We start from the raw sequence: 14,847 nt of genomic DNA on the forward strand, positions 1-14,847 counted from the left end.
GACCCCGAACGGATGGAAGGCAAAGTCGACCTCGGCCGAATTTGAACTCAGAACGTAACGGCAGACGAAATACGGCTACGCATTTCGCCCGGCGTGCTAACGTTATATATATATATATATACGAACAAAACGCCCCCGTTCAATGGACGGTGCTGAGTTGTCAAGCATTTAAACCAAATTTTATCAAAACAACTTGTCCGACCGTCCCATAGGTTTCCCCTTTGAGAAACACTGATTTAACCTAAATTTGAGACACCAGCAAAAGAAGAAATAAAGATAACTTTTTTTTTTTTCTATTCCAAAGAAAAACGATTTTATTCACGCAAATATGCAATCGAAGAGTTTAAAGTACTAGTTGCTACATCGCAACAGCTGATGTACCTGCGCGTACAAATGCACGTTCCCACAGCCTTATCGATCGCATTCTCACCTGGAATCGATTTTTGCAATTTTTTAAAGACTTATACACGCCCTGATACCGTCGGTATCTACATATCAAAATTGAGCGCAATCGGATATGAGGATGCCCGAGATCCTAGAAGACACACAGACAGACAGAACGGATTTTATATTATATAGGCGCAGGAGTGGCTGCGTGGTAAGTAGCTTGCTAACCAACCACATGGTTCCGGGTTCAGTCCCACTGCGTGGCATCTTAGGCAAATGTCTTCTGCTATAGCCCCGGGCCGACCAATGCCTTGTGAGTGTATTTGGTAGACGGAAACTGAAAGAAGCCTGTCGTATATATGTATATATATATATATGTATGTGTGTGGGGGGGTTGTGTGTCTGTGTTTGTCCCCCTAGCATTGCTTGACAACCGATGCTGGTGTGTTTACGTCCCCGTCACTTAGCGGATCGGCAAAAGAGACGGATAGAATAAGTACTGGGCTTACAAAGAATAAGTCCCGGGGTCGATTTGATCGACTAAAGGCGGTGCTCCAGCATGGCCGCAGTCAAATGACTGAAACAAGTAAAAGAGTAAAAGAGAAAGAGAGAGTATATATATATATATTCTGATAATGTCTACCACTACAACTGGTAAACAGAAACGATCGTAAATGTACTATTACTACCACTTTTCTTTATTAATTAATTAAATTAATGCCTTACTAGCGCAAACGATCAACTTCTTCCTGTTATTTTTCCCTCCATTTTCTTCTTCCATATAATTTAAACTACGGTTTACCTGCTGAATTACCTGCCACCGTATATCTTTTACCAAGGCTATACCTACACAGGTAATTACCAGGAGCGCCTTTGGATTTAACCATCCCTTAGAGGTTTAAAACACCTCTAACTTGTACCTGTATGTATATATATATATAATATCAACGGGTAATCAGAAATATTAGAAATTTCCATTACCCTTTGGTATTGTTAATTATTGATAATTTTTGGGATAATTTACGAAATGAAAAAGCTGGCATATTTATTTACTGCCGACAGGAAGCTGCGCTTGCGCGGTAGATTTCAAAATTTGAATGTATAAGCACGGGGCATATACTGGATTGTCTCGTGTATATATATATTTAATCTAAGGTGTACCTGCTGAAGAAGGCTTCGCTAGCAAATTTTTTTTATTGTTATAAGTCTTTCCATATTGCAAATTATTTTATCCCCACTTTCCTTTTTCCTTTCCTTTCTCCCCTTAAGCATAGTTTATATATATTCTTATTGTCTTCATTATATTACATAGTTGCACGTGTGTGTGTGTGTGTGCCCCTTTCTAAATTTCTAACCATCCACGCAAATAACCAATCTCTAATAATATTAATATGTGATGAGTTGTGTCGTTTATAACTTTTTAAACCCAGCACAGTGAAAAATACTCCACATACTAACAACTTATATGTTGTAGTTATTCTTTTAACTGGTTAAATTTTGTGTGATGCTTTCTTATGATTAACCAAGCATGAACCTTATAGTTACGCTGTGTTTTCATGAAAGACTATATCACATTATAGATATTTCATTTTAAAATCAATAAATTGTTTCTGCTTATATACATCCGTATGTTACGCGGCGAGGTGGTTAGTTAAAAACAAGGTAAAGTCAGCGAAAGACAAAGCGGAGAGACGCATTTATTTAAGGAGAAAGCTACAGCAAGGCAGGGGAGTAGAAAGGGAACGCTTTTATGTTATGCAACTAAATGATTTGTCGAAGGGACAACCGAAAGCAGAGAGAGAGAGAAAAAGTGAAAAAGAAGTAGTACAAGAACGTAATAGCAGTGAGAGGTAGGGGAAAAAGTAAGCAATTTACAGGTATATAATCAAACGCGCATTCATGTATACATGGACAATAGATGATGAAATCTATAGTAGCTATTATAGCGGTGAGGTGACGCTGTTGGGCATCAGTGGAGGTATTGGCTAATGAAAGTGGGGAAGGCAAAGAGTGTAGTTTTTCATTTATGTATTCTTTTTAAATCGTCAATCCGTTAACACGCGCTCTGCAGTGAAATTAACTGTCGTCTGCTAAATGGAACCTTTTGTATTTTTCTGTATGCATAAACATTATTTTGCTTCCCTGTATGCATGTTACACTTTGGCAATAAAACTGTATCGATTACGAAAAACTGACATTATCACGTTGTTCGTAAGACGGTCGATAAAAAAATTATTATTATTTTTATTATTATTATTATTATTATTCTATGCTTGACATTTGCTTTATATTTGTACAAGTTGGCTCCAAGTCTCACCCAGAGACCTCAAGAGACAACAGGGTTGGAAGTTCGTATTGTTGTTATGCCTAGTGTGCCATATATTTGGTTTTGAATTTAGTGTTGTACTAGTGAATGCCTAAAAAAAAAACGAAAGTTATGTTTATTTTAAAACTTGGGGTTTACATAGAAAGTATTTTGCGTAGGATATGAGCAGTTCCCATGAGCACTATCTTTTGAATTTCTGCCATTTTGGGGTTTCCTGGTATCTGAGTTAGGTAGCGATCAGTCCCTTTTGCTTATTATTATTATTATTATTAATATTATTATTATTATTATAGGCGCAGGAGTGGCTGCGTGGTAAGTAGCTTGATTACCAACCACATGGTTCCGGGTTCAATCCCACTGCGTGGCACCTTAGGCAAGTGTCTTCAACCATAGCCTCGGGCCGACCAAAGCCTTGTGAGTGGATTTGGTAGACGAAAACTAAAAAGAAGTCCGTCGTATATATATATATATATATATATATATATATATATATATATATATATATGTATGTATATATATGTGTGTGTGTGTGTGGGGGTGTGTGTGTGTGTGTTCGTGTGTCTGTGTTTGTCCCCTTAGCATCGCTTGACAACCGATGCTGGTGTGTTTACGTCCCCGTAACATAGCAGTTCGGCAAAAGAGATCAATAGAATAATTACTAGGCTTACAAAGAATAACTCATGGAGTCGATTTGCTCGACTAAAGGCGGTGCTCCAGCATGGCCACAGTGAAATGACTGAAAAAAGTAAAAGAGTGTAAAGAGAGCTCTCAAAGTAGGACTTGACAAGAGCATAACAAAGAATAATAGCTTTCAAAGATGTTCTCTCTTAAGACTACACTTTCAGTACTACAAATGTAGGATTTTGCACTATCTCAAGGATCAAATGTTTCAGAAAATTACTGTTTATATACTTAATGGTTGACTATAAAATTCTTACCTTCTTGCTGTTTTCAAAATAACTGTGGAATTTACATAGGGACAGCTAGTACGTATTAAATAGCTTTTCTTTTTCTTCTTTTTTTTCTTTGGTTCTTGTAAACTCCTGACCTTTTATAAACATACATATACATACATACATACATACATACATACTACATACATACATACATACATACATACATACATACATACATACATACATATGTGTGTATGTGTATGTGTGTGTGGAGGCGCTATGGATCAGTAGTTAGGGCAGCGGACTTGCGGTTGTAGGATCGCAGTTTCGATTCCCAGACCGAACGTTGTGAGTACATACATACATACATACATACATACATACATACATACATACATACATAATCATTTATAGAGCAAATAAATCCTAGACAGACAAATAGATATTAATATAAATCTCTAGGCAGCTTCAAAGGTGAAGTTATAAGCAGCAATATTATTGCGTGTATTTGTATGAGTGCATGTGTGTACACGTGTGTGCATATGTGTGTATGTGTGTACACGTGTGTGCATATGTGTGTATGTGTGTACACGTGTGTGCATATGTGTGTATGTGTGTACACGTGTGTGCATATGTGTGTATGTGTGTACACGTGTGTGCATATGTGTGTATGTGTGTACACGTGTGTGCATATGTGTGTATGTGTGTACACGTGTGTGCATATGTGTGTATGTGTGTACACGTGTGTGCATATGTGTGTATGGGTGTACACGTGTGTGCATATGTATGTATGTGTGTACACGTGTGTGCATATGTGTGTATGAATCTCCATAGCTTGTTCTCATGTTCAATACACAATTTCCTTCTTCTCCGCCAGGTGTACCCAGAGGGCGCTGTAATAAGTACCGGACTTTCAAAGTGTGCGAGCGTAGGAGGATGGAGAGTAAGTATACTGCACTAACGGGTTCGATTCCTCGTCTCCTCGACACAAGGGACTCCTTTCTTCGTTTTGGGAAACGCTTCCCCTTGGAAATTTTCTATCTCAGCTCCTCGCTTCCATTCTCTCCCTCTTCCTCTCTCGCTATACACTCACCCACATATACACACACATATCCATACACACACATACACACACACGAAGGCAACAGGTAAGATCTAGAGATACACATTACAGAAAACACGTAGTACTTAGGTCTTGTGTGTGTGTGTGTGTGTGTGTGTGTGTGTGGTGTGTGTGTGTGTGTGTGTGTGTGTGTGCATGTGTATCTACATGTGTATATGTATGTATATTTATATATATCAATCGTAATCGTGTTTATCTCATTCACATTCAGTATATCTCTCTCCCTATATATATATTATGCACACAAACACACACACACACACATACACACACACATACACACACATACACACACATACATACATACATACATACATACATACATACATACATATTCCAACTTAACTATATGTTTTCTTGCAGAAACGTCCCTGAGATAGTCTCCTCATTCTGTTCACTTCTCTTGCAGGTCGGTTACCATGTATTTCCTGATGAACTCAAAACACTGAAAGATGCCGTAGAATGTGTCGGGAGCAACACCAACTCTTGTGCCTGTACGCCAGTCCAATATGCCTTAGCTAAAGTAAGTTAGTCCTTCCTTCCTTCCTTCCTCCTCAATTATGTATACAGGCACAGCAAATTAACTTCTGCAATGAAAGTTTACCATGTACTGCAAACTGTAATCTTGTGTGTTTGAGATCTCTGAGTGCTCTTGTTATTGTTATTATTATTATTATTATTATTATTATTATTATATTATTATTATTATTATTATTATTATTATTATTATTATTCTCTTTTACTCTTTTACTTGTTTCAGTCATTTGCCTGTGGCCATGCTGAAGCACCGCCTTTAATCAAGCAACTCGACCCCAGGACTTATTCTTTGTAAGCCTAGTACTTATTCTATCGGTCTCTTTTGCCGAACCGCTAAGTTACGGGGACGTAAACACACCAACATCGGTTGTCAAGCAATGCTAAGGGACAAACACAGACACACAAACACACACATGCATATATATATATATATATATACATATATACGACGGGCTTCTTTTCAGTTTCCGTCAACCAAATCCACTCACAAGGCTTTGGTCGGCCCGAGGCTATAATAGAAGACACTTGCCCAAGGTGCCACGCAGTGAGACTGAACCCGGAACCATGTGGTTGGTAGACAAGCTACTTACCACATAGCCACTCCTGCGCCTATTATTATTATTATTATTATTATTATTATTATTATTATTATTATATTATTATTATTATTATTATTATTATCATTATTATTATTAGTAGCATCTTCTTTCAATTCTGTTTCCATTTCTTGCCGAGTGTCTTCCCGACAACTAGAGCAGAGAAACGTACTGTATACGTTGGTAGGCCATTAAAACAAACACACCAGATTGTTCATTTACAGTCATGTGACAGAGAAAATGGGGAAGACAGAGAAAAAGGAAAAAATAGAAAAGTAAGCAAGTAAAATAAACTGGGGAAAAAGTAAATAAAAAATTTACAGCGACAGTATCCTTCTCAGTACGTGTGACGTATGCAATGCGCATGTGCACACAGCATTCGTTAAAAAGAAGGGAAGAATAAAATCTCAATGCGCACCTCAAGCAAGTTATATGATGGTCAGAAGGCGGCGAGCTGGCAGAATCGTTAGCACGTCGGGCGAAATGCTTTGCGGTATTTCAGCTGCCGTTACGTCGTGACTTCAAATCCCGCCGAGGTCGACTTTGCCTTTCATCCTTTCGGGGTCGATAAATTAAGTACCAGTTACGCACTGGGGGTCGATGTAATCGACTTAATCCGTTTGTCTGTCCTTGCTTGTCCCCTCTGTGTTTAGCCCCTTGTGGGTAGTAAAGAAATAGGTCAGCATACCACGTCTGACCATCATGCGGTTTTGCCGCAATTTTCTTGTTACTGATGAGAGCACAAGTGGATATGATGGCCTCTCTTTGCATCTCTAGTTCTGGGTCGATGCTTGTATATTACTAACTTCAGATAAACCCCACAAAAAATCTTTTTTTTTTTTCAATGAAAATGTTCTAAAGATCAAGCTGGCCATTTTGCTACTCCTCGCTTTTCGGTCAACCTTCTTGGAAATGTATTATCTAGATCACTGGCTCTCAATTGGGATCCATATAACCCCTGAGGGCCCATAATAAGATTTTTCGGAGTCCAAACAAGCAAACTAGCAAATTGATGAACTTTGGTAGTATTTTAGGATCCTATTTATTGGAAGAAACAACGAGGTTTCTTTCTCTCACGCTCTGCATAGTTCAACATGTTTCCAGTCCCTGAAACCCGTCCACTCAGAGAGCACTATTGCAAATCTACTCACAAGGGTTTGGCCGGCCCGAGGCTACAGTAGCAGACACTTCCCCAAGGTGCTACGCAATGGGACTGAACCCAGGACCATGTGGTTGAGAAGCAAGGTACTTACCACACAGCCACAGCTCGGCCTAGTGAGAAATTATTTGTCTCTTATCCACTTTTAGTGCTAAGTAGAGAGTAATTCAAAAGAGACCGATAGAATAAGTACTAGGCTTACAAAGAATAAGTCCTGGAATCGATTTGTTCGACTAAAGGCTGTGCTCCAACATGGCCGCAGTCAATTGACTAAAACAAATAAAAGAACAAAAAAATATATTTACTTATGCATGTACATATGTATTTATGAATGTATATACATGTATGCGTGTATATATTTATGCATGCGTGTATACATGCATTTATGAATGTACTTTATATATGTATAGACATGTTTTCTATGTTTGAATTAATTTATGCTCTGCATATATTTACTTACGTATGTATATATATATATGTACGTATACATTTACGTACGCATGCGTGTATGTCATGTAAATATGCATTCGTCAGTTCTCGTCATTCTCTCGCTATTATTATTATTAGCATCTTCTTTCAATTCTGTTTCCATTTCTCGCTATTTTAACAGATGCTCAACTGTGAAGAAAAGTTTGACCAGTATTTAAACCATACAACTCGAATCATGGCGAAAGCAGGTGATTACGCTTACAAGTGAGTATAGCATTTCTGTGTGTTAAAGATCTGCAACACCGTCAGACTAAGTCTCTTCCACTTGACTTTATTAATAGAGATAGAACGGGGTAAAATCGGGAATCTATGGAAGTTTAGTATTAGTCCACCTCAGCAACAAGTAATCCGTTGTAGAATTCTATGGAGAGTTGTATCAGTGCAACTGTTGTGAATATTAAAGAGTCGGACGTTTCGGGTGTTTATTATTCGTCAAATGGTATTTCAACTTAAGAACTCTTCTAAAACTCTCCCAGCGTCCTTTGACGCTGTTGGATGACATGAACCTGACGCTCCAGATGTGGAGCTACTGGCCCACCAACGTTTGATTGATTTTTGCTTCTTTTGCAGCCTCTCAGTCTCTGAGAAAGGAGCCGCTCATCGTTGATGTGTTTGGCACTCTTCGATGACGGCAGCTGCATATGCCGATACAGATCTTCTGCATTGAAGCTCGCGTAGAATGTCCCTCCCTCAATATCTCTAGTTTCCGTAGTACTAGTTCAATAGAGAAGAAACGAGGGAGGACAACCTTTATGGAACGAGCACATAACAGTAAATGGTTCGTGTAGGCAGCCATTTACCTTCACCACCGAGCTGATGTTACTGAACATTGAAGAGCTCCAACAACTGAGGAAGAGACTGAATCTGGTTGCTGTAAGAACAGCCGCCAAATACTGGTGTTCGAATCTATCGGGAGCTTTTGACCGATCTAAGTTGATTAGAGCCTCACATGTGCCAGGTTCCTTAGCCACCTTTTTCGTAATGTAGAGACTGAGTGAGAGATTGTCGCTGAAAGATCTTTTTGAGATGGTGCATGTTCCCCAATCAGATTGCATTTGACAAGCGACAATTTCTCGGTTAATATCTTGACCAAAATCTTGAAATTTGCGTTTCGTGGAGTAATTAGCCGAAGATTGTATAGACCTCTTTATTCGGATCCTCTCGCAGCAACGCCATCACTCCTCGTTTCATAAAACTCAAAATTCTCTCGTTATTTTGCTAGCTGCGATAGATATCTGCCAAGAGGCTGCAAATCAAATCTGGAATATAAATGTAAAGCTCATGGGCCAGGCCATACAACCCAGACGATTTGGTCCTCGTATAGCTGGCCAGCACTTTTAGTATTTCTGTAGCTGTTATTAGCTTTTCACTTCGACATTTCGCTTCCGTTGCAGGGAGTCATGGCGGGCAGTCGAATTAATAAAATTTATCCTGCGACCGACCCACCGCAGTCAAGCAAACTACCGCTGAAGAACCGCACATAATTTCTAGGGATTGAGTAGCATGCTGTAATCATAGCCCACCAAATACCGAATCTTGGCTTTGTTGCCACGCTGCATCTATGCCATTGGGGCCCATAGAACGGCTTTCGCTCCCTCGTGTCTTAAATCACTCTCCTTAATATATGAAACCTACACAGGTTCAACATCACAAATTTGTTGTTTATGTAACCGATGATTTTAAAAGAACACTTACACTATCGCTATCTACTGGCCTACAGAATATTCTATCCAGATATGTATATTTATCCTCACTTAAATATGAATGTTCTGTTAGAACAAACTATACTGCGGCAGCTACCATGCGATAGACTTTCATATTGGCCTTTGGTACAAAATTCATTCTTGTTAATATCGCTAGCGGAGAGATAAATTCCTGCCATCTCCAGCACCGAGACCACCAGATCACGGGATTTCGACCTTTCTCGGTGTTGTCAATGATGGACGCTCGACCGCTAGAGATAGTAGCAACTCATCTCCCCGCTAGCAGTACCAGAAAAGATGCTGGTGTCGCGATTAGCCAGTAGCTTGTTTAAAAATATGTATTAGCGATAGAGGCTGTCGTAATACTGTGAGGTAATATTTATCTCCATTTAAACGTGGCTGTCCTGTTAGAACAAACTATACGGCGGTAGTTACTACGAGAGAAACTCATGGTACGAGTAACTCAGCCGACATAGGTTTTCTGATACACGCTGTATTGTGCATAAATACTCATTTAAAAAAAAGGTATTGATACAAAATAGAACATATCTAACTCTGTTATGTATGTGTGTTTGTTTGCTTGTTCTGTGCAGCTGTCTATTCTGTTGTTGACCAGAACATTTGAATATAATCTGATCTTATTTTCTCTCCCACAGAGAACTAACAGCTGCCGGCGTTGAAGCTGTGAAGCCCTACGGAGGTTACTATTTATTCCCAGACTTTGGTATTCTGAAACCAGCTTTAGCAAAACGCGGAATCACCACTGGGAACAAGATGTGTGAAGCTATGTTCAAGGAGAAATCTATTGTAGTATGTTGGCTTTATTTATCAAATATGTGTATGGTTTAAAATGAGATATTTCAACAATGGTGCATGGCGTATGTTTCTTTGTGATATTCAGTACAAAGTCAAGGAATCAGCTGAGACGTTAACGCGTCGGAGAGAATGCTTCGCATTATTTGTTCCAGCTTACTAGTCTCTAAGTTCAAGACCCTCAGAGGTCAACTTTACCTTTCATCCTTTCGGAGTGGATAAAAATATACCAGTCTAGTATAGTAGACTGACGGAACTGTTAGAGAGGGGGGTTGGGTTTGGGATTGCGATATTTGTTTCGTCTCTTTGTGTTTTGACAAAAATTATTGCAACAATGCCGGTGCCAAATTGTATCGAGCTTTCCCTGATCTTTCTCTTGAACAGCATCGGTAACGTATGAAAAAAATGGAATTGGCATGCTTGGACAACTGCTAGTCTTCAACACAAACTTACACTTACCACTTTACTGTTTTTTCTTTTTTTTTTTTGACATTTCGAAGAATAACTGATAACGCCATCGTCTCTATATAAACCGCCATATTTAAAAAGGCATCACACGTGTAACGTCTTTAATAGAAATTGCCTCAAATGGACTTTCACTTCCGCAGAGTCTTTATCACACTAATAACCCCGTCATAATATTCTTTTTTACAATTTTTCATGTCTAAATAATTATAAACTGTGTATTTGGCTCACAATTAAAATAAACCCCCTATAACAAAACCTGAAATTATAACCAATCCATGCATCGCATTTACCTGGGTTTTGTCACTCAGATATATTTATCAAACCCTTATAACTACAGGGAATGGAAGGATGATGATTTGATAGTGTTCGTATTTTTCTCAAGGACATTGTCAGGATAAATGATATAGCCTTAATCACGAAGCAAATTTGGGTTGCAAATTCATTTGGCTACTATTTTACTACTTATACTACAGTTGTCGAACCACAAGCACTGGCTTCAGTCGATGTTAAAGTAAATATAATCGATATGTCTCTGTCATCTTTCTATTTTTTAGTTAATGGCTGGTGGTCCAGCCTTTCTTCGTCCAGAGAGTGAGCTGACCACCAGGCTATGTTACGTCAACTTTGACGGGAAAAAGGCCTTACAGAAAAGTCGTGAAATAGGTTTAGATAAACCTCTGCCCGAAGACTTTATTAAAGAACAATGCAGTCCTTTATATCATGGTATACAGGTAAGTGAGGCTATCGCCTCTCTTTTTTTCTCTTTGCAAAAGGATATCTACCTTATAACTACATACATTTTTATTGCGTTGATCGATTTAATAATTTTATACAATGAATATCAGGTACATCGAAGGCATTTGGCCCAGAAGTTAGGCCACTACGCTCTCGATTATAAGGTGGGTTTGATTCCCGGACTAGCGGATGCATTGTGACTTTGGACAATGCACTTTATTCCACATTATTCCAATCCACTGAACTGGCAAGAATGGCTGTTAAAACTAACAGAACGTCTGGTTAGTATCAAGTTAGCTTGGTAGCGTCAATGAATCAATGAAATGACCAATGAAATCTGTGTATCACGATTTCCAGGTTATTTCCCTTCATCAGCACAGACTAATTTATAGATGTTTATAGATACCGGTATTTTAGTCTAATGTTGCTTCAAGTGCGTATATTAATTTAATTCTGCTCTAGTTAGCTTTCGCACAAATCAGTAAATGTTTTGTTAGCCAATATCAAAAGAAACATTTTAAGCTTGACGCGGAATTTCCGGTGTATTCGTCACTAAGGAAGCTAAATTATGTCAAAACGTCGTGTCTGGCACTCCAATAACATTCTGAGCAAAGCCCTCTGTTTCTGGCAGACAAGTCTCTTATGCAACTGCTGATGATGTATACCTTAAATGAAACACATGCGCGCATATATATATATATATATATACACTCGTATATAGGTGCAGGCGGGCATGATTGTGTGGTAAGAAGTTTGTTTCCCAACCATATGGTTCCGGGTTCAGTCCTGTAGCACCTCCTCTCATAGCTCGGGCCGATCAAAACCTTGTGAGTGGATCTGGCAGACGGACACTGAAAGAAGCCCATCATACACACACACACACACGTGTATATATATATATATATATATATATATATATAGAGAGAGAGAGAGAGAGAGAGAGAGAGAGAGAGAGAGAAAGATATATATATATAAATATCGGGTGTGTCTTTGTGTATGTTTGTCCTCCACTACCACTTGACAACTGGTATTGGTGTGCTTAACTCCCTGTAACTTAGCGGTTCGGCACAAGAGACCGATTAAAGAACAAGTTCCCGGTTTTAAAAGAAAATAGGTATTGGGGTCGATTAACTCGAGTAAAATTCTTCACGGATGTGCTCCAGCATGGCCGCAGAGTAATGATTAAAACAAGTAAAAGATATATAAGATATATTCACACAAACACGCATATTCCTTCTTCCCTTGACTTGAAAATGTTTAACCAATCCCTTTCCTTCTCTCTCTCCCCCCCATTTTTTCTTCTTTCACTCATTCATTCTTACATATCGCTCTTTCCCTCTCTTATTCATTCTTTGTTAACGCTTCTCCATTAAAGGCGGAGGGATGGTGCCGAAAAAAAATGCTTTGGAGCTTTTCTTCTGACTTTACGCTCTGAGTTCAAATTCCGCGTGGTCCACTTTGCTTTTCATCCTTTCGGGGCGATTGAAATAAGCTCAGTTGAACACTGGGGTCGAGATAAAACTTACCCCATCCCCTGAAATTGCTGGCCTTGTGCCAGTATTTGAAAGTAATATATTTTTGTCTGTCATAGGTGCAAGCATGGCTGTGTGATTAAGAAGCTGGCTTCCCAAACACGTGGTTCTGGGTTCAGTCCCACTGCGTGACACCTTGGGCAAGTGTTTTCTTCTATAGCTTTGGGCCGACCAAAGCCTTGCAAGCGGACTTTGTATACGGAAACTGAAAGAAGCCCATCATGTGTGTGTGTGTTCTCTTCCACCACCGGTGATGGTATGTGCACGTACTCGTAACTTAGCGTTTTGGCAAAAGAGAGAGATAGACTAAGTACCAGGCTTCAAATAATTAAATTCTGGAAGTGAGGTGATTCATTCGACTGAAGCCCTTTAAGGCTGTGCCCCAGCATGGCCGCAGTCAAATGACTAAAACGAGAAAAGCTTAAAAGAAATATAAAAGACTAGCATTAAAGACCCGTCGTTGCCGGGTCATAGTGCTAGTGCAAGTATATATGTGTATATATATGTGTACATATTACATGTACATCTATATATATATATACATCTACACATAAAATACAAAATACAAAGTTATATCTTGATATCGCTAGTGATAACAATACTCAAAATATATAACAGACTGGAATTGTTAGCCCGTCTCTTGTAATTTCGATCAATTGTATCTTGTCCTCCCTCTTGTATAGAAGTGTGGCTACAATCCAGTTTACCTCTACTTCGTGGGGTGGGGGGCGCATTTTAAATTTTTTTTCCGGGACGTCCTACATCCCAGATATAAAGGTAAAAATAAAATATTTCCACTTTGCAAGTTCGAGTCGAGTACTCCCTTGCACGCTCCGCTGATTCGAACCTTGCTTCTATTGTGGCGAATTTACCGCCTCTGATTAGATACCTTTCATAGTCGCACCAAGACACTTTTCGAAGGTGCTTTCCTCCATGTAATTTCTTTATTATTTTTTCTCTCCATTGTATACCTTATAGACAATAGTCTTTTCTTTAATTTAATTTTTTATTATCCATCTGGACTATTCCATTTCTGCACGCTAATATTATTTTTAATTTATTCCCATTCATGTGAAACCACTTATTCAAGTTCAAATCATTGATGCAATTTTATACCAATTGCTATTTTTACTTTTGTCATGTTACTTTAGTTTGATTTTAATTATTACTTACTACATATAATTCAATTGTTATTATTATTTTTATTGTTAAAGTGAAAGTATCTAACATAAAATAGAGAAACGTTTTTGTTTCACTTTTAACACGTAATACTGAAATAGTGGAGAAGATATGATATTGCTATGGGCTCGCTCTAGGCAAGAAGTTGAACATTTTTTTTTTTGCCGATGACACTCCCCGGACCCTAAGTAAGGCATGTGTAAAATTTGAATGAAATTGGTTGTGTAGTTCTCAAGTTTTAGGGAAACACACAGACAGACATACAGACACACATTCTCAGTTTTATATATATATAAGATTTATCTCGGTCTATGTTGCTTCCATCGTTTACTCTCGATTCAGTCACCGAAAGATATTTCCCATTGTCCATTCATAATTTAAATTTCTTTCCACAGGCCATCGTGTCTTGGGTGTTGGAACAAAAAGAGGACTGAAAGATTTCAAACAGCAACAACAACAATAACAACAACAGCAACAACAACAACAACAACAGCAACACCAACAACAACCTCAGGCATTAAAGACGGTAATGAGGAAAACTGACAATCTATTTATTAATCCTATAACCTACCCTACTTCCCCACCTCCACCATAAGATATATATATATATATATATATATATATATATATATATATATATATAATACATACATACATACATACATACATACATATGTATATATATATTTATATATATATATATATATATATTATATATATATATATATACATACATACATACAAAAATATGTATATATACATGAATGTATATATATATATATATATAAATATGTATGCATATATATATAGAGAGAAATAGATAAATAGATATAGATGTATATATGTATGTATGTATAAACCTGTAATAAAATGGAGATTTTATACATCATCCACACTCACTAAT

The 14,847-nt window shown here is 38.1% G+C and overlaps 1 protein-coding gene across 1 annotated transcript in view; it reads left to right on the plus strand.

Moving 5' to 3' along the window:
• Positions 1 to 14,574, plus strand: part of LOC115220904 (aspartate aminotransferase-like) — a 44,671-nt gene extending 30,097 nt beyond the window's left edge. Inside the window, exons 8-13 of the mRNA XM_029791104.2 lie at positions 4,487 to 4,552; positions 5,142 to 5,255; positions 7,635 to 7,717; positions 9,873 to 10,026; positions 11,052 to 11,228; positions 14,339 to 14,574. Coding sequence (XP_029646964.1) covers positions 4,487 to 4,552; positions 5,142 to 5,255; positions 7,635 to 7,717; positions 9,873 to 10,026; positions 11,052 to 11,228; positions 14,339 to 14,377 — 633 coding nt within the window. The 3' untranslated portion in view covers positions 14,378 to 14,574. The remainder of the gene's footprint in view (positions 1 to 4,486; positions 4,553 to 5,141; positions 5,256 to 7,634; positions 7,718 to 9,872; positions 10,027 to 11,051; positions 11,229 to 14,338) is intronic.
• The last annotated feature ends 273 nt before the right edge of the window (positions 14,575 to 14,847 follow it).

This window comes from Octopus sinensis, linkage group LG17, assembly GCF_006345805.1.
Source record: "Octopus sinensis linkage group LG17, ASM634580v1, whole genome shotgun sequence".
In the NCBI taxonomy this organism is placed as follows: Eukaryota; Metazoa; Mollusca; class Cephalopoda; order Octopoda; family Octopodidae; genus Octopus; species Octopus sinensis.